Source organism: Phlebotomus papatasi, chromosome 3 (genome assembly GCF_024763615.1).
Source record: "Phlebotomus papatasi isolate M1 chromosome 3, Ppap_2.1, whole genome shotgun sequence".
Classification (NCBI taxonomy): Eukaryota; Metazoa; Arthropoda; class Insecta; order Diptera; family Psychodidae; genus Phlebotomus; species Phlebotomus papatasi.
The window spans coordinates 62,223,286-62,250,596 of NC_077224.1; the positions used below are offsets into that span (position 1 = coordinate 62,223,286).

The window sequence follows — 27,311 nt, forward strand, 5'->3', positions numbered from 1 at the left end:
GCGGTAGAGGAGGAAATGTAAAGACTCACTAACACACACAAAAATGTTCAATTTTTCGCTGACAAAATTTACCCCAATTCTCTTTTTAGCACTTTTGATGTTCATTTTTCATTCTGAGGTCCTCATACGATAAATATTTATGAGAGTCAATCAAAGTAGGCATTAGGCATCCCCATAATCACTGAATTTTCACTGAAAACTTAATTTACATGCTAACTTAGCCCCAGTCTCCTCTACATTAAAAGTAGTAATTACATTAGAAGGTTGTTTAGTTAAATTAATCTATTTTTGTGGCAAGATAATGATCCTTCGTGCCTCTTTTGCGTTTGAATGGAGTTCAAGTTATTAAGTGTTTCATCCACGTTTCATCTATATTTCATCCACGTTTCATTGATGCTTCACCACTCAACAGTGTTTCACATTCTAAGAACTCATAAATTTGCCCACATAATTTCCTTATCAGTCGTCTGAGCTGCCCAATTATCATACCGTCTGCATCAACAGAGAGTCACATCATTCTCAAGATAAACCCATGCGAAAACACTTGAGCAAGGTGATGAATTGGGTGATTTTGGGGCAGGAAAAGGGGCAAAAATGAGAGTACTTTAAATAAACTTACCGGATGGATGTAGATTGCGTCAAAACGGGAGCTAAGATCCTCCAAGGCGACTTCATCGTGGCTCCCACTGGTCTTTTTGAGGATCTCAAAGTGCTCCTCGGTGTGCTTCAGAAGGATTTGCTCCTTCGTGGCTGGCTTTGGATCAATTTTCTGGCATCGCTCGAAAAGCTTGAGCTCCTGGCACCTAAAAATCCGGAAAATAAGAAATTTTGCAAGGATTCAAAAATGAAGGAGAGATTGAATTTACCTGTCCAGGACACTTGTCAATCGAGCCGGACATTCTGGGTAGTTTTCATCCCAGAGACACAAATGCTGTGCCATTTGGCGATCGTAGACCAATCCCGTGGCTCCGTGAATCAAGTTTCTGGCCTCCATGGTAGTCTGATAGGGATCCCTGAGTGTCTGGATGTCACTGTTTCTCTTCTCACCGCTGGAGATCTTCTGACGAGCGCGTTTCTTTGCTTCAAGAAGTGCTGAGCTCTGTGGTCTCGCAGTTCCACTGGCCACGGATCTGGTCTGAATCTTAGCCTTCTGGGCAGCTCTTCTTGTGACAACTGGTGAACTCTGGGGCGATAACGTTTGTGTCAGGACAGATAAGATAGCAAGAAACCCTCCAACAGTTGCCTTACCATTTTTCCTTCCACACAAAAAACACCTTTCCGGAAGCAGAATTCCCTCTCAAAACTTGGAACACTTCACAGACACTCCCAGAGGCATTAGTGTAATTGACCACAAGCACTTTTTATCCCAATTTACTGGCAAATTGAGCTCAGTGAGAGCAAAATTGAAGAAAAAAACGGTATCATTGAGTCATGTACGCGCACTTGGAGAGCACCAAGAGCACAGTTATTCCTTCTGAGACGGCAGCGAGATTCTCGGGGGCTCCATGGACTTTTGAGGAAGTGAAAGAGCGATTGCCAATGATGGAGCTGGGATGTGAAGGTGGGAAACAAATAAAGAAAACACCCACGAATTTCGCAATCTTTTCTTCTCGCACGAGCAAAACACAAACACGAGACGCAACACAAATGTCATATGTCAGATGCAGTGGATTTTTCTAATTCCGCGCAGTTGAACCTTCCTAACCTCAAATTAAAACTACTTAAATTATAATAAATACTGTACCTTAATTATATAAAATAATTAATACTTAATAATAATTAATAATTAATTAATAATAAATAATAAATACTACTTAAATTATAAAAATCTTCTCAATAAAATTTAATTTATTTGTGGTAATGGGAGTAAGAAAGCCAAAAACTGTTGTCTGATATTATCCTCGCTGTCCTCGCTTGTCCTGTGAGTCTGATTATAAATCTTTTACTTCCGATGCTGATACTCGAGCGCTTTCTTTTTCCTAGGATTTTTGCTGCATGCGTCACGCACTACGCTGTGTGTACGGAGTGTACCCTAAAGTTGACATCAAAAGAATTTTTTTTGGCCTATATTGTATGCAAATCTTTAAAAGCGAATATCTCGTAAACTAAAAGAGATAGACCCCCCAAAGTTGACATAAAAAATAATTTTTAGCATATATTGTATGCAAATCTAAATATCTCGTAAATTAGAAGAGATAAGTTTTCTAGTTTACGGGAGGCCTATCGATTTTTTTGGTCAAAAATTTGTTTTAGAGATTTTGCAAATTCCGCAATGAAAATCAATTAGTAGAACTATTTCAAGTATTCTTTGTGAATTTCATTCAGTTTTTTTTTTTAGAGCAAGTCTATGGTCTGGAGTTTATGTCAATTTCAGTCTTTTCGTGATTTTTTCTCTCAGACTTTTAGGGATTAAAATAAAGATGTGAAAAATTCTAATGTGAACAGTTAGTTTATGTAAATGATTTTACGCTGCAGTAAAACAAAATAATAAATTAACTTCATTGCATCACTCACAGACACAAATGGCTTTGTTAACAGTTTTTTAACACTTTAGTAGTAGCATTTTTCTCCAATTTTAAGATTGGAGCTTCATAGCGGTAATTCTATTCAATATTATGCTAAAGTGATAACACGAATGTCTGGAGAATTTAATTGGCTTTCGTTTTGTCGAAAAAATAGTTGATTGCTGTTCTAATATTTAAAAAAAAATTAGGGAGAAAAACCAAAAAAACGGCCGTAGAATACCAAAATTTCATCCGGATCAGAGATAAATTCGGGCGGCAAAACTTTTTGAAATGCAACGATTTTTTATTCATCTGCATAATTGAGTTTAGATATTCAAATATATTGTAAATATCATGAAAATCCCTTAATAATGCATAATTACATAAAAAATAAGACAAACCATGGCAAATTTGAGCATATTTGCTTTATTTGATAATCATAATAAAATTGAAAAATGTCAACAAACTTTTTCAAATTTAACTGCTGCCCGAATTGAAAAGTAGCCCGATCTTAAGAGCTGAATTAGCGAGAGTCTACTGTATGAAGAGAAAAATAAGATAAAAATACACTTTATACCTTGTTTTTCTTTTGCGAATTTCTACTGGAATTTCACACAAAATTTTCTTTAACTCTTTCCGGACCACAACATATCCAGCGAACGAATTTCAGTAAAACTCACTTTATTGTAAGTCTTAGTGGTCAAATATGATACTTTTGTAGAGAAAGAATTTTCTCCGCCTCTGGGAAATTGGAAAACTCATGGGAACTCTAGTCCCCTAAAGAACGCAAAGGATACAAACTTCAATTTTCCAAAAGCCAATAATATCAATTTTGTGAATTATTTTTGCGTGTCAAATGACTCCTTTACAATGTTGATCACTAAAACAAGAAGAATTATTGACCAGTATCTTGTGGGATGTCCAGGAAGTGCTGAAAAGGACACCCAGCTCCTGCTTGCCAACAGATTCCTCAAAATATTTCACAGAATAACACTTTAACACACATTTCTCTCAACAGGATGTTATTGCAGACACATTAAGCTTTCTCAAGAGCCAAAAAAACAATCAGAATTCACCAAAATCTGGAAGAATAGGAAAAACTTCCCCGAAAGCAATCTCCTTCGCTGCCAAATGTCAAAATTATCGGCCATATTGACAAAAATTTCGCTCCCGCTTGAATTTTCTTACAAGGTTGGTGTCAAAAAGCAAATGGCGGGCATTGGCGGGATAACCTTACATTTGACCTCAAGATTCTTGCGGACGAGAATTCCCATCAACTTTGAACAAGTTTTTTGAAAATTTATGAAAAAATTGTTTTTCGAATTTATGTAATCTGTAATTGATAGTTATCATACTTATTGGCCCCGAGAGGTTTTTCCTTATTCGGGTCTAGAAATATGAAAAAAGTCACAATATGTGCAAGGAAGCAGAAAATCGAAAATTCACGATTTTTGACCAAGAATATCTTAGCTCAGGAGTTAATTGGGATCCTGCAAAAAATATCCTAGATTTGGACCTCCTTATAGTTTGTAATCATCCACAAGAATCGGAATTTTATCGATTCTAAATAGTCTAAAAAAATTATTATTTCCATGGGTACCCAGAGTCCCAAAGGAGACGAAAGAGTTAAAAAAAAACGAAAATGAGAATTTGAACATTTTACAGGTGTGGAGAATTACCTATAAATATATTGTGGTGTTATAAATCTGTCAGGGACTGTGTGTTTCTTGGGCTTCCTTCTACCGTTTGTGATATTCACGTACCTGTCGTAAACAATAATTTCTCTGTGATAGGATTCTGTGATATCTAATACCCTCTTCTTCCTGCCCAGTTTACCTGGAAATATATATTCCTTTTAGTACATGTCTTCAACAGTGATCCGGAACGTAGGCGGCTGGATTTTCCAGAAGACGTTTCCTCGATGACCGCCAAATGCCCTTCACCAAATCCACTGAGGCAGTGAAACACAATTATTCCCTTCACCAATTATTTATTTACACCAATTTCTCCACTAAGATTTCACTGAACACGTTTAACTCTACGTCACGTAAATTTTTCTGTAGTTTGAACTAATATTTAATTTATAATTCACAAAATAAACTAATAACTTTTCTCTCCTCACGTCTCTTTGATTTTCAAGTCTTACGTAATGCCCATACTCGTTCCCCTTATTCCCCTACTTTCTTTCCAGCTGATCTCATTCACCACTTTTTCCTCTTTCTCTCTCCCTCCATGCATGTTCAAAATCCAACCGTCTTTTGTCTCTTATTTTTAAGAGGTCTTATAGAATGGAAATTCTATACAACAGGAAAATATATTGATGTGGGTCTTAAAATCCTTGCTAAATTGCTAGGAAAAAGTAAATTCAATGGAAATTGGCTTTTTGCTACGAAAAATTCACTTTGGAATTTCTTGTAAATTTTCAGAAAATTTACATAAAAATGACAAGAAAATGAGATATTGGAGAATTAATTTATGAGTCCTAGAACTACTATAGAAGTCTTACGGAACGAAAAAGTATTTACAAAAAAAATGCTTTTTTGTTGATAATATCAGCGCTGGCATTTTCAGCTGGTATTTTACGTGATTTTTTTGGTTCGGTAATTCGAGGCATTTTAGGTTATAATTTACAAAATTCCGCGCGCACTTTCACTTTTTCTTTCTAGCGATGAAAGCGCCACCCCGTGTCAAACACAAGAAATTCAAAGAAAAGTGGCGGGAAGTAACATAACCTCAACAACTTCAACGGAGATTTTTCTGCGCGAACCAAACCAACAAATAAATTAAAAAAGCAGTTTCTTAAATTTATAAATTATAATTATTATTTTTTGAATCTTCTTCTAAATAAAATAAAAGCACCGCAATACTGTTTATTTCTTCAATTTATTGTCCTGTTCAGAACAGTTTTCCCTCTGTCTTTCTTCTTCTTTTTCTTGCCTTCAACTGCCCCCAGGGATTGATTCAGCTCCTCCGGATCCAAATCAGTGACCGTGAAGGAAGGAAATGGATTCAAGGAGCGCCTTTTCTTGATTTTCTTTGCACTTGAGGCTGCAGGAGGCTGAAAAGCTCCAGATTTCCGTTTCTTTTGTTTAACATTTGGCGTCTGTGGAACTTCTTCTGAAACATTCTCCTCCTGTTCCACTGTGATCACTTCCTGAACAGAGTCGTCCTGTTTAATCTCCTTCCTCAGCTTAAAAGCTTTTTCCTGTTTTACAGCGGGAAATTCGTCATTGACGGTGTTGAAAACGCACGTCGGACGACATCCAATATTCGTCGTGGCTATCTTCTTCAATCCCAGATTTTCTTTGTTAATGAACCAAACAGTCACGTCCCCGGAACTGCCCACAGATGTAAGGAATTCTGGATTACTGCATGAAATGGCTTTTACGCGTTTCTCATGGGCTTCAGTAGATTTTTCCGGACATTTCCCAGAACTGTTGTGCAGGATGATTTTTCCATTTTCCAAGCCAATTGCCAGAATTTCGTTAGTAACCCAAGTTAAACAAGTAGGACGGGAATCGCAGTTTATTGTTTTTTTAACAGAAGCGTCCCCTGAACTCCAAATCTGGACAACTCTGCTTCCGGAAAGGGAAAAATGCGTTCCATCTGGACACCATTCAACACAATCCACTACTCTGCCCAATTCCTGCTTTGACTTGAGGTTCGTGGCATAAGCTTGACGTCCTTTGAGCAAATTCCACGTCCGTAGAGTCAAATCTCCGCCCAAGGTCAGGGCAAGCTTCCCGGACGGATGAATTCGGATCTGATTGACAGAAGCACCTTTATGGGCATCTTTCCACTCTCTCACAATTTCCCACGTACTACAGGAATACGCTAGCATTGATCCATCTGCGCATCCAGCAAACAGGTGAGTCCCATCCGGTGCAAACTCAAGAGTATTCACAGTTGCAGATTGAACGGTGAGAATGGCAATTTCCTGCCTTGTTTTCAGGCTATACACGAAGATTTTGTCATCTGCTCCACCGCTAGCCACCAATTCACCCCATCCGGACACACAACGGATAGAAGCAGCGTGGGAATGGGATGCAAAAATCTTTACCAGTTTCCCGGAAAGTCTGTCCTGCAAAAGTGAGGTTAGAATTTGAAAAAGAAGATATCCTTTGCAATTTATTAGTTCAACTTACGGATTCTGTAGACTGAAGGGTGAATCCAAGAAGGAACTCCTCGTAAGTACCCACAATCACGTTAAACAGTGTCATTTTGGGACTCTTTTTCCAGGAAATGGAAAAATCCCCATGAAAATCGCACGCGGAGTAAACAAAAATGAACCCAGTAGACAATCCTATACCTTACACAAGTCCTTACAAAACACCTTAAGCAAAACCAATATAATTTGAGTATTTTACATAGGAGGACATGGAGCCACTTTGAGCTGGGGGGCTAAATTGTTATACGACTTTTTCGCCTAGTTTCTAAATGAAGCTGGTCCTTATAATTATTTTATTATTTATTTTATTTATAAAGTTACAGTAATAATATACCGCCGAAACTGCAGAATACACCGCTAGATTTATTAGCTGAATTATTCTATATTATAATAATCCTGTCTGGAGTTTTTCTTTGGCTATAATCCAATGGAGTATGGAGATACAGCAGAAATTTCTTTAGTGTCGTTTTAAAAAATGTAAGAACTTCCTCTTTATTTAATTTTCTTTAAACTGATGGATTCAAACGAAAAAATACACAACTCTTTCAATAGATTTTTATAGCACTTTTATCCAAAATAATCACTTAAACTGGTTGAAATATTCAATAAATTTTACTTCAATTGGGCATTTGAGGTGAAAAGTCATCCGAATTATCGCGAAATTTGGGCGTGAAACTATTTAAAATCCAATGATTTTTTGTTCACCTACATGAGGTCGAAGAAACACTTGTGCTGCAGGGAAAACTTGCTGACAGGGAAATACAAAGTACATGGCAACTGACCCCGCAGCGCCAAGATTTCACTACAACCTCACGGTCAATTCGCGGAACTTTGAGATCGTCAAAGCATCAAATACCTCAGATCCACAGTGATGAGTCAATGAAAGAATTGCAGCAGTAAATAGGTGCTCCCTTGCTCTATCATCAATATTCCGTTCTTGAAACGTCTCTCGGTCATCGAAAATCATAATATGTAAGACCATGATGAAGACCATGTCACTTATGCCATAGACACACTTACGACTTAAGCCGAGAGACGACTTAGTGGAAATAATGGAAATGAAGTTTAATCATTATGTCGAGTATAATTACACTAAGCTGTCTCTCGGCTAATCCTCAGGTCTGTCAAGGCCCTTACGGTTCTGAGGTTGTGTCAAAATTAGAGATGCCACATTTAATGAACGTAGTCGCCATCGACATTAGGCGGAAAACGTGAAATTTGCCATCTCTAGTCAAAATGATGTAAGCCAGGGGTGTGCAAAAGCCGTTTGAAACCGAAAAAACATCAAAATAAGTTTGTTCTGGTAGCGTTTTTATCATTTTGATGTACAAATTTCATTTGATGTTTGTATGGTTTCAAACGGTTCTTGCACACCTCTGATCTAAGCTGAGAAGCAATCGCTATTGATCTTAGAGAGCCGTATTCTGATAAGGATTTTTGGCCCAGTGAAGGAATCAATTAGTGGAAAGTATCGTATCCGGACAAACTATTAGCTGGAAGTCCTTAATGAGGAACCAGACATTATGGTTACTATAAGAGCACGCTAAATTATCTGGCTGGGACACATTCAACGAATGTCATCTGAATGAATGCCTAGAAAGCTACTAAACAGCGAGCCTGAGGGGCCGAGTATAAAGAGGCGCCCCAGAACACAATGGAAAGTTGTAGGAGACAAGGTCCTTAAACAGCTAACGGTGCTGAAGTGCTAAAGGGAGCTGGCGGAGAGTCGCAAGGACTGGAGGAGCTTAGTGCGAGAGATCCGGTTCCTTACCGCAGTGGAGGTTTTCGGTCATAATAAGCCATAGCCCCCATTGCCTGATAACCTAGGCAAAGAGGGTGAATGCAGTAATAAAAAAAAACTAAAAGAACTGTTTCTATTGTTTCTATTTGAAAAGAAATTTCTATGACTTAGTTCTTCCATATCTACGTCTCGGCCTCAACAAATATTACACAATATTAGACAAATATTATATACAAATAAGGAGTAGATGAGTAGACCTACTATAGTCGGAATAGTAGGATGATTTTGGATTTTAGAGTTACCTTCAATATAAAATATTGTCGATTTACTAGTGGAAGAGACTTTTCGACAGGTTTATCCGGCTGACAGCTATCAAACATTTTTGAGAAAGTCAAAAAAAATCCACACATGCAGTATATGCAACGATTATTTTACATATTATAAAGGAGTCGTTTCAAAAGGATTTGAATCCACGGAGTGTGCGAGTGGATTTCTCTCGGCCACTAAAGAGCTGACTGGTCGGCTGGACAAATAAAAATTAAATCGAGGAACCGTGCATAGGGTGGCAGGCGATATTCAAAATAAAGGTAGAGTAGACTCTCTCAAACTCGGGCATTTGGGACCAAAATGTCACTCGAATTATGGCTTCTACAATTTTTTTTTTTTTTGAAGAAAATTACCTGCACTTGTGTGGCTAAAAATGTCAAAATTCTGTCAAAAAAAAGCAATTTTCGTCAAAAATTGCTCCCAATGTGTAGAGGCCTTTAAAGAGAAATTTGACCAACCAACTTTTTGAAATGCAACGACTTTTTAATCATCTGCATACATATATTGAGTTTTACATACTCATATTTACTGTGAATTGCAATAAACTTCCAAATAATGCAAAATCATATAATAACTAAGTCAAATCATGACAAATTTGTACTTATTTCGTCGGCTCCAAAGAAGATTATTATAAGTCTATAATGTAAACTTTACAGGAGACAGGTTTAAAGTTTGACAGCTAAAATTTATTTTTTATTAATTTTACTGCAATTAGTATATTTTCAGTTTTTGAAACTATTTTATCATACTTACGCATAGAATATCTTATGGGTAACGCTACTTTTAAGTTATTTACACTAAAATTGTGAGCAAAAAACTCGATAATTTGGCACGCTGATTTTCAGTTTTTTTTTTCTTGTAACTTTTACGGGAGTTGATTAACATAAAATTTTGTGGGAATGCAGATCTAAGGTTTCTGTATTCAATGATACCATCTTTTTATACTATTGTAAGTAGACTTACAATTACAATAGTCTTCTTTGGAGCCGGCGATTTGCTTCATTTGATAATCATAATCAAACTTGAAGAATGACAACAAGAATGACAACAAACTTTTTTCAAATGTAACTGCAGTCCGAATTAAAAAGTAACCCGATCTTAACACTTTAAAACTCGAGCCAAAAAATCACGAAAAATATCAAAACTGGCATAAAATGTCAGTGTAGATATTCTCAACAAAAAAAAACAACTTTTCAATAGTTTTTCGTTCCGTAAGACTTCTACAGCAATTCTAGGACTCATAAATTAATTTTCTAATAAATTTCTTCCCATTTTCTTGTAATTTAAAAAGAAAGGTACACTCAATCCCGGCATTATGCACTTCGGGATTATGCACCTGACGAGATTATGCACATACAATTATGCAAGTTTGCCTACCATTGGGAGTCAATATATGAAATCATTTTTGACATACGCCTGAATGTATACTATTTTGTAACACGGGAAATTTGAAAACATTTTCCTACTTTTTCAGAATAAAACTTTAATTTATTTTATTAAGGTATTTTTTTAAAATATTCTAACTATTTATTGGACAAAAAGTACTGTTTGTTAATGCATTTTTATTAAACAGTTGAATTTTTTTGTTTGAACTACTTTTACTCCGCGCGAAATTCGTTCTACGGCCGATTTATTCAAAAGAAAGCCCCTGCGACTCGGCAGGCTGCGAGTATGCAGTTTTTGTGGATGCATAATGCCATTTCGCGCGTTTTCTCGGTCCCGAAAAAGTGCATAATCCCGGGACCGAGTGTAGCACTGTACGCCCATTTTTTTTGTTTTTTTTTTAATCCTTTTTTTTTAATAATAGAAAAGTGATCAACTATTGTTTTTTCCACTAAACGAAAGCTAACTAAATTCTCTATACATTCGTGTTATCACTTTAGCATGAATTTCTACTATGAAGCTCCAAACTTGAAATTGGAGTAAAATGCTACTTTGGGTTTTAAAAGTGTTAAAATGAGCCGAATTATTAGCAAGAGACTGTACAAATAATAAATGTCTTACGATTTCCCGTGCTGAGTTGGTAGTTGTTGATGGACCACTGGGTAATGGTTGTTGTCCCAGCTATCAGTTCTCATTTTATTCTCCCTCTTTGTGCTTAGCAGCGCCAAACAGCTGTTCAAACATGTGTCTCGATGGCGTTCGTAAACACAAAATATCACTGAAGAACCTTACAAATAGTGAAAAAATCCCCCATTCAGTGCTGTTTGTGAATGGGGAAATTGGTGAAAAGTGCTCCCGCAACTCCCTCTCAATCACTCTCAACAGTGAGTACCGTGAAAATTGCCCCGTGTCCCAAATAAACAGTGAGTTTAAATGCCTTCTCGAACTCAGTGTTGGCGTAAACAAATTAACACTAAATTACTGCGATATCGAGCTCTCAATTGATTTAAATCACGTTGTAAGTGACAATCCAAAGACTGTGACTCCCCTGTACATTGTGGCCAAGGACCACGATGGTACCTTTCAGGCGAGAGAGAGAAATTCTCCTGAAAATGCCTGCGCGAGAATCACGCTTGGCATCCGGATGATTCAAATGATTTTTGCGGAGAAACTCCGGGCACCAGACGGATCCGGAAGGAAGACATTCAATCTCAGTGGAGATTGTCAACCATTCCACAGTGATTTATCCATAGAGGAAGCTTGTGGAATGACTGAGAGTCAATTATGGTCATTATCTCTTGCATTGTTCTACGCGCGTGGAGTTCACACCTTTCCCAGGACAAAAATGCTTACAGCCCGTGAAAAGCCCCTTAATCCTTTTAAAAAATAATACCGTTGAATATTTAATGCCTCTTTCGAGAGACCAATTAAAGTTTACTTTCTCGGCTGAAGAACTGGCAATATATAATTTAAAACATATTAAAGAAACACCCACCCACCCCAACCCCTCTCCGCCCTCTCCCGACCACGGAATTGGTGCCTTAATTAATTTTGCAATAAATCAAGAAGCATAACAATTAATTTTTAACACTTAAAAGCATAAAACAATCCCTTTCCGCTAATGACGACAAATTACGACAAATGATAGACATTTCATTGCAAATATTTTCTTGATTGCCGCGTCTTATTTCGTAATATAACTTATAATAACATAACCCACTTTACATTCCAAGGGAAGCATGCAATAAATTCTGTTATTGTCGGAATATTCCCTGGAGAATAGTTATTCGGTTTGACAAATATTTCCCTTGAGAGAGTGACAGAGAAATTTTGTTAATAGAGGTTATAATTGGCAGAATTTTTAGGTTATCTCTGACCTAACCTATAAATTTGAACTATTTGTTTGAGGAATAGTTTAAAACTTTCTAGATTTTAAGTTTCGAGAGTCTTGAAATTAAATCATATTTTATAATTTAGTTCAGGTTTCTTTTTTAATTTCACATAACCTAAAAAAATTCCAATGAAATTTTTGAAAAATGTAAATTGAAAATCTAAGTAGATCGTGGAGTAGAAGCTGAGAAACATTTTGAGGCTGAAATATTCAAAATGTAATTTAGCTTCATCCACTAAGGCAAATCATAACCTCATATTTTAGACTAACCTCTTAAACAAATTAAACAATAAAAGGACCACTTTAGTAAGAAAAGAATCAGATTTTCCATTAAGAAAAAAATGTTTTGCTTGAAGTTTATTGATTAAAATTCCCAATGTATGATCGGGTGAATTAACGAGCAAATGGGGAAAAAATTATTTAATATTTGAGTAAACTAAAATTAGTAAAGAAAAATATCGAAATATTATTATGGAATGGAATAAGAAAGGGAACATTTGAATAAATAAATTGGTGTAAATAATAAATTAATAACACTAGCATAACAAGTCTTGGAAACAATTTTTTCTTAAATTTTCTTTTGTCATTGATTGTGGACATTTTTGTGGCACCTGTGGTGTACAGACTTACAACCGTTTTAATGGTTTTACCCCATTTACCCACTGTAAAATCGAATAAAGTTAGTACATCCAAAAATTTACAATAAAAATTTCAAGACCTTTCACTGAAATCCAATATTGACCAAATCGGCTGAGGAATAAGCTCTCTGGTATCTTTTAACTCAAGGATGAGCTGATAAGAAAACGCGCCAAATTGAGAAAAACGCGGGACAACTTTTTGGCAACCCTAATGGTCAATTTTGTATAATTTCCCTCCACTACCCGGCTGAACCTTAAGAGCGACTGTCAACAAAGGATTTTTACATATCAGTGGAAACACATGTTTTGCCATGCGAATTAAATATCTTAGGAGAAATGTTATTTTCGCATTAATTTGAAGAAAAAAAACATGCAAAAATGAATTCTAGGGATAATTTAAGGGAAAATGTCTTATTTTTTGCAAAATAAATAGGTGTGATTATGAAGGAATCACACCTAAAAAAATGGTAATTATATATGCAAAAGCATTGCCGCTCTGAATATGGACAGCGAATTGAGCATGTATTACAGCCTGCTGATGCGGTTTCACATTATTAGTGTGCGAGTTTTTCAATTCTTTGTAGCTTGCATATGGAACGCTCCCATATTTTCTTAGTTTTTCTCTAATTTGTTAAGTGTTTTGTCTAGAAATAATATTCAAATTAGTTAAAACAAGTGTTTTTCATTATATTGTGATGAAAAATTGGTAAAAACAGTCCGAGAAATTGTTAAAATATCAAAAAGAACGAAACATAACCTAACTTTGAAGTGTCAAATAAACTCCAATATTTTTAATATTTTTTTCTGTACTCAGGATCCCTCTCTTAATGCGAGATGATTATATCTGATGCTCGAATCTTCACAATATACTTATTATGTATATAAATATTTGATGTTCTATATGACTTTTGCCCACTGAAAAGCGCATCTATCTGAAGTATATGTCATAAGTGGAAATTTAACAATTTTTAGACAACTTTTGCTTAAAAATTCAACAACTTTTGTTTAAAAATTCAACAACTTTGGTTGAAATACACAATGCTTCACACTATAATAATGTGAAAAACTATAATTATACTAGATATAATAATGTTAATTTTTAGAATTTTTCAACAGTTTTAAATCACAAAACATTGTTGAAAATTTTTTATGACTATAATAGTGAGAATTTTTACATAGATCGCAATTAAATAATTAATTTATCCGATTTAACCCTATTATAGTGTTAAAATTTTACATATTTTCAAACATTACAACGTTGTTGAAATTTTTTTAACTATAATAGTGGTAATTTTCAATCACGTGACAATAAATTACCAAAATATTGTGCATTTTTAAAACATTTTTAAATTAAACAACTAAAATAGTCAATTCTGCACAATTATAGTAGTAAAATTTTACACATTTTTTACTGTGTAGTTTTATATCGCAATTAAAATACACCAAATATTCCCTGATAGCCAACTTCCGGACGGATTTTTCTGCAAGAATGAGGCCTTAGTTGTTTAGTGGATCGTCAATAAATGGGAAAAGTAGGGGGAGGTTGTGAAGCTTCGTACGGAAAGTGGAGTTCAAGTTTCAGGATTTTTTATTGAATGCCAAACAATCTGAATCAATTATACCACGAGGGGAGAGTGCCCATGCTTGATACCATTGGAAGCTTCGTAATGACTAAATTTTTTCTATGTTTCTCGACAAACGTGACTTCGCAATTTATTTTAAAAACTGACAACTTTCCCATAGTTTTTAAAATATGGTTGCGATGAGTCACATATATGTTATATTACATAGAAAATTTAGTCATTACGAAGCTTCCAATGGTATCAAGCATGGGCACTTTCCCCTATCTCAAAAAAATTTCTTACTTATTAGGTTGATAACTCCACCTTACAAAATTCCTGGAAATCCTTGGATTTTTCTCTATAAAAAAATGAAAATTTAGTGGCACTTTTTACGAATCTTCCGTGGTTCGCTCAGCTTCGTGCAACATTTTGCCCACCTATGCAGACCTCATTTTCATCGGGAACATTACACAGGATATAAAAATTTGCGAATCACTGCCTAGATGGAGCTTTCTTCTACTTGTTTCCACCATTTGTAGAAAGTATCATGTGTTAAAAAATCAATTTTATGCTTGTTTTTCTATGATATTTTTTGTGTGACATTCAGAAAACCATTTTTGCATTACATTCTGACAGTCAGTTAAGTGCTCGGTTAGGTATGGTATGATTCTCTCCTAATTACACCTACTGTAATCCTAGGATTTTTTCTAACACCTCCAATCAGTCTGACATAACATGTTTTGAACATCACTCATTCTGAAAATACCAGTGACCAATTTAAAGTAAATTGTGGAAAATTCCTCTTGAAAACAAAGCAAATATTCAGCTTTTAGTTAAGAAGTTGTTTGAAAAATAATCGTATTATTTGTAGATTTTAAAAGTGCATATTTACAATTTAATTTCCAAAGTAAACTTCCAAGTAAACTTTTCAAGGAAATTGTAAAAGACAGAAAATATTTAATTCTTTTTGGAAAAATTGCACTTGATACAAATGATGGAAACCACGAAAAGAATTTTAAGAAAATCACACGAAATTATGCTCAAGTACAATATTTTTCTAATTATGAACATATCCGGATGATGAACGCATAATGCTTCCGCTTTGGGCATATTCCGGGCGGCAATGTTCGCTTGCCTGTATATGTGTTAGTGTAACTTTGGCATCAGTAGGCTGTCAATTTCCTATTCATATTCAAAGCGGCAATATGGCACAAAGAAGTAATGGATTAGATTTAAAGGTTTCAGATTTTAGATTAAATAAAAACACTTTTTCGTTTAAAATAATGACAATATATGAGTAAACATTATAGAAATTTGGGGTTTATTTCTGAATTTAAAAAGTAAAATTTTATTTTATTTTCAATAAAATATCGAATGCTACGAGTACTACTACTAATAAGTGATTAAAAAGAACTGTCAAAAGTATTGGTCAGCCGGGTTAATTTCAAGGAAATTTTGGGAAATTTAGAAATATAAATAAAAGTTAATTCTTTTAATCGGAGTGGCTGGTATCCACAAATAGCCGATTTAAAATGAATAAAAAATTACAATTTCATTCATATAGGACCCATATTGCGAATCACTTCCAATTTTGCATGCCACTCAAGTTTGTGCTTCTTGGAATTCCACTGCTTTCAATCAAATATTAGTACATTTATCATATTTATATCTATAAAATTGAGCTCTCTTAAACGTTTTTTCTTGAAAACAATTCATTTTATATGGATAATTGTTCATTTTTACATAGAAAATCGAGTTTTTCCAATATCCAATATTCGTTGATTTTTTTCGACTTTGAAAATTCCCCACGCAGGTAACACAAAAATCATGGCGGATTCTCTAAGCACATCCTTGTTTTAACTTAAAACAAAAAAAAAAACAAAATGGCGAATTTTTCAGATTACAGCCAGAATCGGTGATGCCGTTTTTGAAATAAATCAGAGAAACCTGAAACATTTGTCGATTGTCTGGCTATTCAGAAATTTTGCCAGTACCAAAATAAATTATCCCGTGAAACATTCCTTTTTGTATTAAACCGAGACACTTTTCCTTCTTTTAAGTAGTGAGGCAAACCTATTTTTTATGAAATACATTAATCAGTAACCAGTCAAAAACTTATCTGGGTTACACTCGTGAATTTGAACTCTGATTTTGGAGGGAGGAATGGATCATCAAGGATAATGGGGATGAATTACCTGTGATAAATATGAGATGGTATGTAAATCCAGGTACTATATGAGATGATCAATCTGCTTGAAATACCTGTGGTGAGAATGTTTAGGGTTAAAGCATGGCGCTCAAAGGGCAAGTTTTAAAAAATCCTCCGTGTTGCCAATCCATAGGAACAAGCGCAGAGATTAATCAATACTATCCACCAGCTTATCTTTAACAACTTTTTATTCACACTTCAGAACTATTTTCAACAACGATCAATTAGAAAATTAAAGATTAAAATTGAGAAACACACTTTGATTGACTAACTTCAAGCGAGAGCACAAAATCAAGTTTTTACAAAAAGAAAAAAAATGACGTTTTACAAATTACCCGGTTGGACACGTATTGTGCTTCGTATTCATTACTCATATGTTGTTCATCAACAGATAATTTGAAAAGTATAATTTTTTTTAACTAATGAAGCGCCCCAATCACTCCCGGACTACCGGAATCGCGAAATCTCCTTGAGATAGGGCACTTACAACTCACACTGGTGGTGGTCCTCTGTGCGAGCTCCTCGCACACACGATGTGCACTGGCGAAGCTCTCATGACGTAGTAGCTACACCACTCATGTCGCTACCTGTCACCTTCACACACTCAGCGGCTGGCCGGAGGGAACCATGATGGTTCGAATATAACGGACATTGCCACAGTGAGGTTGTAGAGAACGACCCTACTTTACTGTGTTGGCGGGAAAAACGTCTACATTCGGCCGTCCTGATTTTGAGGCGTCCTCGCCGAAGTAATGGCGAAAGTTATTCACTCAGGATTGAATGGCCTAATGCGATCAATGAGTTTACCCTCTCTATTTGAAATGGAATGATCCAGCAACTCATAAATCTCTAAAACTCAAATAAGGAAGTCCATCTATGACCTATACATCTTGTCTACCCAAATGACGCTCATTCGCTAGGATCTAGCATGTCCAGCACAATGTTGTGAATAACGATTTTCTGTGCAACACACTTACTCACCAACCACCGTTTCTCAAACAATTGTTCCTGTGATTGCATAAATTCGTCAAAAAATATCTCATCATAAAATTTAGTTGTCATTGGGTTTGCACATAGTCGCCCAAGACAAACTTATTGAATGTTAGTTATAGAACCACACATAGCTCTCCAGTAAAGTTTTGCCAAAGATAGTTTACTTCAAAGTTTACCCTTAGCCAACCAACAATCATGACGAATGCAAATAGTGTTAGGGAAACACACAGTAACCCAATAAAATTTCGTTGAGATAATAATTCTGGGGTTGCACATAGTATCCCAGGAGAAATCGCCAAGCTGATTATTTCTGGGCTTACACTCAGTCACCCAGAACAATCTTGGTGAAGAAGATCATCCCTGGGCTTACACTTAGTCACCCAGGACGATCTTGGTGAAGATGATCATCCCTGGGCTTACACTTAGTCACCCAGGACGATCTTGGTGAAGATGATCATCCCTGGGCTTACACTTAGTCACCCAGGACGATCTTGGTGAAGATGATCATCCCTGGGCTTACACTTAGTCACCCAGGATGATCTTGGTCCTCTCGTAGAAGTCCAAGGTAACCAGCTAACTCATTGGACTAAAATCTCTATTAGTCCCTTCCAGAGTCCTTCACTGGCATCAATTCATCTGTAATACCAATCTCATGAGAAGATCCTTTTCTCAAAGTCTATGGTCTATTTGAGATTGGAGTCACTCTCCGACAATCCAGGTGCTTCGGATATACTCGCTGTGGATGTTTTTTTCTGATTCCCCAAACTTCAACATCCAATTACTCTAACTCCATTCAGTCCTAGCAGATTAAGCACTTAGTTTTTTTCTATTCTAGTAGTCTTAGCTTAATTCACCATGTATTGATGCAGTGGTTTCCACCCATGTGGACTTCTTGCAATCGTTCACGTCTCTGTAACACCTTGACTCAACCCCCAGGATATTCAAGTCTTCATAATGAACCGACATCAAAAATCGGATCATCACTTGAATTTCCATCACACCCAGAGTCGAATTTCTTCCCTCACAGTAGTATTCTGCAAATATAATCAAATAGATAGACAACTCATTCTCAACTGAACGACATAAATCACGGTAACCATTCATCAGATTCTGACAAATCTCTTCTGACATCACCAGAATGAATAAAAAGATAACTGTACGTCAATGACTGCCAGAATCATATGTTCTCCTCTAACCTTTTGATCTGTTTTTTTCTCAAATAATAACTCCGTCCCCCTCACCATAGGACATCTTTGTCTGGTTCCACTTTCATGTTATTCCGAAGATTCCTGAAACTTAATCAAAACACATTTTTCTCCTTAGAATTCTAGTATCTATGAACACTTCTAAAGGGCATTCAGCCATTGAATCCTATTACTTTGTCAGCAAAAGCACATGATGTCTGCTTGATAACCTGTAACCACTTCAAACTTATCTAACTCCATCTTTTCACAATAGTTCATCTTTTAAAGTAACTCTTTTTACCTCTATTGCTGGACTCTAACTCTTCCGAAAATCAATTTCATGATACAATGAAATTCTCAACAAAACATAACTTGAATCATCATCGTCCAGTTGAATCAAGTCTCTTCTTCAAGACCTGGTATCTTCAAATATATTCGAAATATGAGGGAACTCATTCCTAGAAAGTTATATTTTGTTTGCTGTTCTCTGTATTTTGTTGGAATCAAGACTGACAACTCATATTTGAAATCTTGGAATTCATTCATTCATTCATTTTCAACCGCTTATCCCTATTGGGGTCGCGGGCCCATGACATCCAAATTAGCAGCCCACGCTTGTCGATCCTCCGCCACTTCAGGAAGATGTTCGGGTTCGATCCCGAGGCGTTCCAAGGCAAGATTCTGAATTTGATTCAGCCACCTCGTCCTAGGTCTGCCTCGAGGTCGAGGTCTCCTCACAATGGCTTGCTGAAATCTTGGAATATTCAACCAAAATAAGAGATCTTTAATTAATGCTGGTTCTGTTGTACCCATTTCAATATCCATGAATTCGTTTTCAAGAGTTGAATACTTCCGAATCCATATTCACATTCAACTGCACCGCCGAATTAAAACATCCACCTCCTGCAACCATCATACTAACTGTACTTCACTTCTCTAGAGTTTCAATCCAAGTCACTCCTCAGACTTTACACCATTTTTGACAACTCATTGTCTCTTCCTTCGTTTAGCCCTCTCCAAATGCCTTTTTCAGGTTTCCAATTAGATCCTATGTCACACTTTATAGAATCATCTGCAGAGTAAATAGGGATGATGGAGTTGTTCATTATGTCCATTATACATCCTTCAAAGCTTGGGCCAAATCATTAATCTGATATTTGTAGCTATTTAAGTCACTCAACGACTCCAACCTCACAATCCTCATTGGTTCATTTTCATTTCATTGGCTGCAACTGTTATAACTTCAACTTTACCATTAAACTCCCCGCTTCATACCAATCAAGACGTCATTTCCAAGTCTCAACATTCCGTCAGAACATTCCCGCTTCGCACTGACAGACACTGCAACACCTCCTATCGCTCTGGAGCCTGCATACTTCGTTGAATGCCTCACAAGGAATGTCCTAACTCTGAAGTTCAAGATCCCTCCTGTTCCACAGCTTCACTTGACACATTCCCCTTCTCCATACACTCCTACCGTTGCATACTCTGAAGTTTCATCATTTTGCCATCGGCGCTCTAATCGGACAATTCTGTTGCAATCCTTGAAAATCAATCGTTATAATTATTCTGACACTTATAATATCTCCGCTTGTAGTGCTCGTTCTGATCGCCATCACATCGCTAGTCATCAATAAAGTGTACCCTCGCACTATCTCGCACGATACTAAACTGAAGTCTTCTCCATCAAAACGACAAAGGCTGTATAACTGTCTCCATCTTTGTTGTGGTCAGTTGCTTTCGTAAAATACTTTGGTATTGAACGCGAAAGATATGCACACTCCCATTCTGCTACTGTTGCACTCTGATACTAAAACACTTATGCTATGTCACGCTTGATTTGGAACACTTAACACTTGCATTTTATTCCCATGTGCTATCTTTTAAAAGAAATTATCTTAATCCCGATGACTGAACAAATTGTAGATATCTTTCGACAGTATCTTATACACTTCATTGAAGTAGACACAAAATTTCCCGTTTTTCCATGAATTTCTCTACTCTTTTAACCAGCCTCAAATATTGTCCATAGATTTTTTCGAATTGCCAATCTTCAAATAAATTGCTTGTATTCAGGGGAAGGGTATTGATGCCTAAGATGATTCTCAGCCGATGATATTTCTCTCAATAATAGTACGAAATTTACGCCTTCAGATATTGATTTAATTCATTGGGGTTTATTACTTTCCCGCGGACATATGCATTCTTTACGCCGATTTTTGATATAACAAGCTAACAAAATAAAGTGTAAATTACTTTTACCTTGGTTTCTCGTATATTTGGCTTGATTTCTGTCACCAGGGCCACCTGTCTTTGCGTTTCCGCCGCTTAATCTCGCACCTCCGCCGCCGAATAGAATTTCCGCCGCGTAGCCTCACAGCTCTCATTGACGTTTCCCGGAATTTTCTAGCAAATTTCTCTCTGAAACATAAACTATAAAAGTGCCACAAGATTCAGGAATTGGCCTATGAAAAAAACATGGAATAACAGGCTAAATAAAGGGAATCTTGTCCCCGTGCTGGTGAATTTTGGGAAAAAACCTTTTTGTTCTTCCCCACACAAACACACACACACATAATGCCACTCTTCCTTTCAGTCGGGGCCCCTTCCACACAACTTTCCACTTCATCCATTCTCTTAAAACCGTGATAACTCTCTTATCTGGTGGAATCCCTCGCTGATCACATGCTGCTGATCTCTGGAAACTGCTGGTCAGCCTGACAGGATATTTCTCAGCTGCGCACTCACTCGGGACACCATTTCCCAACTGCGCAATTCCCTCGTGATGACGCCATGCTTTTTTTCCCACCACGTTTTGAGCAACACAAAACTTTTCTTGCACTTTCTCACACGCGAGGGGCTCATCCCACTTCTGATAAATGAAGCGCCCCAATCACTCCCGGACTACCGGAATCGCGAAATCTCCTTGAGATAGGGCACTTACAACTCACACTGGTGGTGGTCCTCTGTGCGAGCTCCTCGCACACACGATGTGCACTGGCGAAGCTCTCATGACGTAGTAGCTACACCACTCATGTCGCTACCTGTCACCTTCACACACTCAGCGGCTGGCCGGAGGGAACCATGATGGTTCGAATATAACGGACATTGCCACAGTGAGGTTGTAGAGAACGACCCTACTTTACTGTGTTGGCGGGAAAAACGTCTACACTAAGTAATAAATGAATAAACAATGATTATAATAATTTTGTTTTCTCTGTGAAGAGAGAAATATGTTGTGAGTAATATTTTTATGATAAAACATGTTCTATTACGATAAATGCGCATTCAAACTTTGAAATTTGATCCATCCTTTCGAAAAGGATCAATATGATCTTTTCATTTTCAACATTTTTTTGCACTTTGACACTCAATCCGACCAGAAGCAGCCTCAGATTTGTAGGTTATAAGTGCACGCTATGAAGAGAGTACGTCTGCAGTGATAGTTTCATGTCATTGTATTGTGGCGCCATCTAAGTTTTAACGTAGTTTGACTATGTTGTCGGTTTCTCTCATGATTCTTGTTTAAAAAGAAATTTCTTCTTAATATAGTCTTGTAGAATTCTTTAAGTAAGGCATTATAGAATTTAGATGTGTGTGAATCTAACCTGTGATAGAGTTACCAAATAGATGTGAATACTCCTAATCCCTGATCTTTCTGAGCCTTCAGCTAAATGATTGTACATGTGATAAGATAGCAAAGAGCATGAGAATTTTCTTGTACCTAGAACACCCACGCTTCTGTGATATCAAGTACCTGTCGAAAGAAGGAATATCTGATTATCCGGAATAAAGCGACCCGATTCCTTCCTTCCTTGCTCAAAGACTGGCTTTCAACTAAAGCACTTTAATTCAGCTAATAAACTACAAAATTGACTTCAAAAACTTGAACAAATTGACTTTTTCTTAGGATCGATACAATCCTCGTGGCTTCCTTCTCTGATGACTTGCGAAATACAGTTAATTATGAAGCTAATTTGCTCAAATCTGCTGTAGTTCTTCCTATTTTATCGTGATCTTTATAATTGAGCACTTTTTGTGGAATTTACAAAGTCTTGACGCCCAAATCTATCGATAAACCGGATGACATTTTGCCCCAAATGCCCAATTGAGAGAGAGTCTACTGTAAGTTGTATGAATGATGGCGGATTGGTATTTCCCGATGGCATCTACTTCTCGTGCTGTTCATTAGAGGCGTTTCGCGCCGTAACAGAATTAAAATTCTTATAATCTGCTTACAGTGTTCTTGGTTTCGTTACTGAGAGACTACCGAAATTAAAAGTGGCGCACTCTTAAGGGGTTTAAGAGCTTCTACATGAATTTCAACACAAAATTATTATTAAAAAACGTTGAAAGCCCATAAAAATACTTGTCAAAGCTTAGTTCTATAAGGCAACTATTTTACGTCTTGGGTGGTCAAATCTTATATCACTCTTTCTCTATCTTAGAAAATGACAATTTTGCTCTTCACTGATGGCTGCAGTCTTTCAAACCAACCTTTCCTATAGTACTTGTAAATTCCACATTTAAGAAGGTTAAGGAGATGAACTCCCTCCGGATGCGTCAGGGGGTGCAATCGTTTCAGGACAGGAAAACACAAAATTCTTTGCCAAAGCTTTCGATGCTTCAACGCGTCTTCCTCAGTGGTCATATCTGTGATTTGTCTCTGAAATTGTGTCCGCACTGTCTGTCTACTACTCCAAGTGAGGATTTACAGGGAAAATCGGGACTGTCTCACAGACTATTTTATGTCACCCAAAGTTAAGCGAGAGTCTACTATAAGTCTTTTATGTAAGGCACAAGAACGTTTTTCACGAAAAGCATTCGTATCAAAACTTTAAATGACTATCTTAGTAGTAAAGTTCTTTTGGAAATATATAATTGAAATTGAAATAGAAATATGATCCATTCCAAGAGAGCCACGAATCTGGCATCCTGCTCGCTTCACTACTGCTCTGCTCTTTATTTAACGGGACGTCATCCATTGGATGGTTTCCCGTCCTCGCTTCACTGGTGAATACCGATTGAAGAGTCGATTGTCGATTCGGATATGCTCTCGGGATAACTCGTCGTCCTCGTCGTGCACTCGTAACTCCATCTAGCGAAACTATATAGCGATATCATGACTTGAAGTTAACCGTCGCGTCGGTCGCTATAGTGGCCCCCAGATTCCTTCCCCAACTTAACAAGTTTAGTCTAGCTAAACCTAATTAAAGTGGAAAGTCCTAGTAAGATATTCGTAAGGAATGCTTATGTCTTACATGATTGCTTACTTTTTAGTACACCTTACGCTAATATTTTTAAAGTAATATATGGTGAAGCTTTCCTATTGTTTGCCATTTGATAAGAAGACAAGCATACACCGCACCTTGCTCATTCCTTAAATGATTGTGTACCCTTTCATAGATCTTACATGTTGATTAGTACTAAAACGATTCATAGTAAAGATTTCATATGATTTGATTGTGGAACAAGAGAGAGACTTACACCATGCTTTATTTACATTTTACATGGCAGTATTAAACTTTCATACACCGAACATTTTTATCTTTTGTAAAAGCCAATTGTCTTAAAGCTTTCGGATAGTTTGTTGATTAAAACAGAGCCTTACAATATGACTTAGTAATACTTAGTCAAAACTTAGAAGCAATTATACAGATGTGAAATTTTCGAATGGTTCTTGAGTTTGATTTTCTTCACGTATTGCCTCTTAAATTACTGGGACTGCAAACATGATAAGTGTCAATTGTGTTGATTATGCTCCTAGCATAAATGTAACACAGATATCGATTTCTTCTCAGTATTGCAGTGCATTAATGCATTTATTCAAAAACCCTCCGAAGGGTGTGAACTCCACGCAGTATGGAGGTAATTTGAAGCGCTATTGAAAATCTAATTGTGGCTAATGTAGGTCCTTCTTTGCCCGCGAGCTTATCGACCGAATGCCCGACTGCCAAAACCGCAAATTCGTGGCATTCATCGGATGTACCCGATACCATGGCTCAAAGGACGCTGACTACTCGTACGAGAGTATTCGAGCGGCAACTGTGGCCAATGCGGCTCTCGCAAGTGGTGGCTTAGCACTTCTCGGTTCTGGCACCCTGTTCTCCTGGCCAGAGCGTCTATGTGATGTGCGTGTGTACCTTGAGGATGAAACCTGTGTACCATTGGATGAACTTATGGATGATAGTGGGTATCGTAGGACTTTTGGGGGGTGTTTTGCCACAAGTCTGGGGAGTCTTTTGCACGAGATGGGTCACATTTTTGATCTAGCTCACTGCGATGAGGGTATAATGGGAAGCAATTGTGACAGATTGGACCAGATGTTTACCCTAAAGGACTTTCACACGAAATATGGATCTCTTCCCAAGCGCAAAGTTCCCACAGGACGCGAATGGGGGGCAAAGTGTACGGTTGTTAGGCGACCCGGAGGCAATGTTGGTGCTTTTAGTAAAATGTCCCATTCGGGTGGCGTTTACTTTACGGAAAATTTCTTAATTCTCCTGGCCAACCACAAATGGTTCAATGAATCCACTGGGTTACAGTTAGATGCTGGATTAGTTTTTAATGCTAAAACACGAGAGATTTGTGGCAAATATCCCCTAAAATTGGTGGAAATGCGAAATGTTTCGGGACTTGTCGAGCGTTACTGGATAATTTCCACATCAATGGATACAAATAATGTTTATTTCACATTTCCACCACATATTCAATTGATAAAATGCACAATTTTTTGTATTGATGTTTTTGGAAATACTTTAAATTTAACCTTTAATTGATTCATTTTAAATTATTAATTCACATGACAACTTTGAATATAGTAACCAAAATGTATTTAATAAAATAAATAAAAAGCATCATGAAAAAATCAATCGGAGTTAAGAGATTATTAAAGATGGCTGAAATTACCTCCCTATGAGCTGTCATGGCAGCTGAATGAAGCGACATCTATAGAGTTTTAGCAGATTCTTTACATTTGTGATTACATTGTGATACATTTATGTCTTCAGCATTATATTACCCGTCAGATCATTGCTCTACCTGCCGATTTTAATCGGAAGTTTTTTGAATTGTAACGGTATATTCCACTATATTTAGAAAAAAATTGTAGATTTTCGGCAGAATTTCTGCCTAGAAAATCTGCATAGTGTCCATTACTTCACAAAAAGGGACAGATAATCCTAGCCGGCTTATGTAGGTGAGATTCTTAACGTGAGCTAACTCGGAGTGCATGCAAATTCGATTTAGAGCCGAAATTGTGAGTCGCCATTCAGTCATCTTGAATCAAATTCGTGAAATTATACAAATTTTGTATTTAAACCAAAATATCAAGGATTTCGATGAACTGACAGAAAAGTGTTATATGGGTGAAATGTAGACCAGAATGTTCTCTAATTTTGCCGTAGAACATGATCTCATCGATTACTCAGAAGCCAAGATAAGCGAGGTTTTTTGTTTCTTAACTCGTTTTTTCATCCAGAGTTCCCCAAGTAGTCATTTGTTGAACTTCAACTATATCAAAGAATTGTTGTATTTTGCGGGACTTTCCATTTAAACCCCTATTTTATGTGTCTTGGTGGAGTAGAGGCAGTCAAATTGGCATCTGAGTGATTTCAAAGCGTTATTATTGGAAAAATCAATTTTTTCACACTTAAACGGCAAAATCGGAGTGATAGCGTAGTCTGAGTGGAAAATGATGTATGGACGAAATGTAGAGACAAATGTGCTCTACAATTATGTCGAAGTAGGGGAAACTGGGGCACCACCAAACAGGGGTACCACCAAACACTGCGATTTTTTCAATAGGTATAAGACTTCAGAGAATGAGACTTACATGAAATCATAGACACTATAGGGATGCTTGTCCAGAGAAAGAATGATCCACATAATTCAAGTAGTTCAGAAATAAGAATCTTTTTTCGCAAAATTGTGAGTTTTTGATAATTTTAGTCATTTATATATCTACCTGGAAAATAAAACTGAAATAAGTTACATCAAATTTCACTACACCAGTACTTTCCTACATGTTTTGGGATAATATTTATGTATCTACTAAAGAAATTAATGTTCACATTTTTTTAAAAGAATATAAAATCCATCACAAAACAGTGTTTGGGGCACCAACAAACAGGCAAATTTCTCACAATTGCAGATGTCGCGAGCGTAGCTTGAATGGCAAAATTTTTCCCCTTATCTTTCTTACTCTTCATCTCCCTCTTTGTTCGATTTCAGAAATTTATATTCAGTCATGGGATTTTCATTCAAGACTCAAGAGAAATATAGTTTCAAGAACCCAATTTTGCATTAAATGATTCTTAATGATTCTTCAGTGATTTTAAACAAGGATTGACGAATGATTTCTCGATTTTATTACAAATAATAAGAAGAACGCGTAAAATTTGAACTTTAGGTATAGTGTTTGCCACGATTTTAGTGGCGCTGCTTTCCAGTCAGAAGTCGAATGATGTCAAAATGATGAAAAATCTATTGACAAATATGTTCGGTGGCAGTGCTCTAGTTTTTTGCTATTTTGGTCACTCATTCTAAATTTTGCAGTGCTTTTTTGAGAATTATTTACATTTTCAATACATTCTTTATAATTAGGAATTGTGGTGAATGCCCAAAATAACTTCAATGGGTGAGAAAATGAGGTGTTTTTTGGTGCCCCAGAAAGTGTTTATTGGTACCCCGGGTGGTTGGAAAAAAGCGAA

At 36.7% G+C, this 27,311-nt stretch overlaps 4 protein-coding genes across 7 annotated transcripts in view; 2 read left to right on the forward strand and 2 right to left on the reverse strand.

Moving 5' to 3' along the window:
• The window catches only part of LOC129807115 (histone deacetylase 6), a 32,995-nt gene extending 31,328 nt beyond the window's left edge, over positions 1-1,667 (reverse strand). For both annotated transcript variants that reach the window (XM_055856159.1, XM_055856158.1), the window contains exons 1-3: positions 1,249-1,667; positions 867-1,183; positions 620-803 (exon numbers count right to left, since the gene is read on the reverse strand). In XM_055856159.1, the coding sequence (XP_055712134.1) occupies positions 620-803; positions 867-1,183; positions 1,249-1,251 (504 nt within the window). In that variant the 5' untranslated portion in view covers positions 1,252-1,667. The remainder of the gene's footprint in view (positions 1-619; positions 804-866; positions 1,184-1,248) is intronic.
• Positions 1,668-5,368: 3,701 nt separating this feature from the next.
• LOC129807124 (p21-activated protein kinase-interacting protein 1-like) lies at positions 5,369-6,814 on the reverse strand. Its single transcript, XM_055856168.1, has 2 exons — positions 6,650-6,814; positions 5,369-6,585 (listed from the first exon to the last, which is right to left on the reverse strand). The coding sequence occupies exons 1-2, from the start codon at positions 6,722-6,724 to the stop codon at positions 5,383-5,385; spliced, it is 1,278 nt and encodes a 425-aa protein (XP_055712143.1). The 5' UTR covers positions 6,725-6,814; the 3' UTR covers positions 5,369-5,382.
• A 4,013-nt stretch (positions 6,815-10,827) lies between these two features.
• On the forward strand, positions 10,828-25,472 carry LOC129807125 (uncharacterized). The gene is made up of 2 exons (XM_055856169.1): positions 10,828-11,410; positions 24,512-25,472. The coding sequence occupies exons 1-2, from the start codon at positions 10,866-10,868 to the stop codon at positions 25,377-25,379; spliced, it is 1,413 nt and encodes a 470-aa protein (XP_055712144.1). The 5' UTR covers positions 10,828-10,865; the 3' UTR covers positions 25,380-25,472.
• LOC129807127 (uncharacterized) overlaps positions 10,951-27,311 on the forward strand; it is a 62,033-nt gene continuing 45,672 nt past the window's right edge. Inside the window, exon 1 of one of the 3 annotated variants that reach the window (XM_055856172.1) lies at positions 10,951-11,007. The gene's annotated coding sequence lies outside the window, so the exon portion shown is untranslated. Of the gene's footprint in view, positions 11,008-11,031; positions 11,047-11,089; positions 11,142-27,311 lie in introns of those variants that run through there. The other 2 variants (XM_055856174.1, XM_055856173.1) reach the window with 2 other exon arrangements.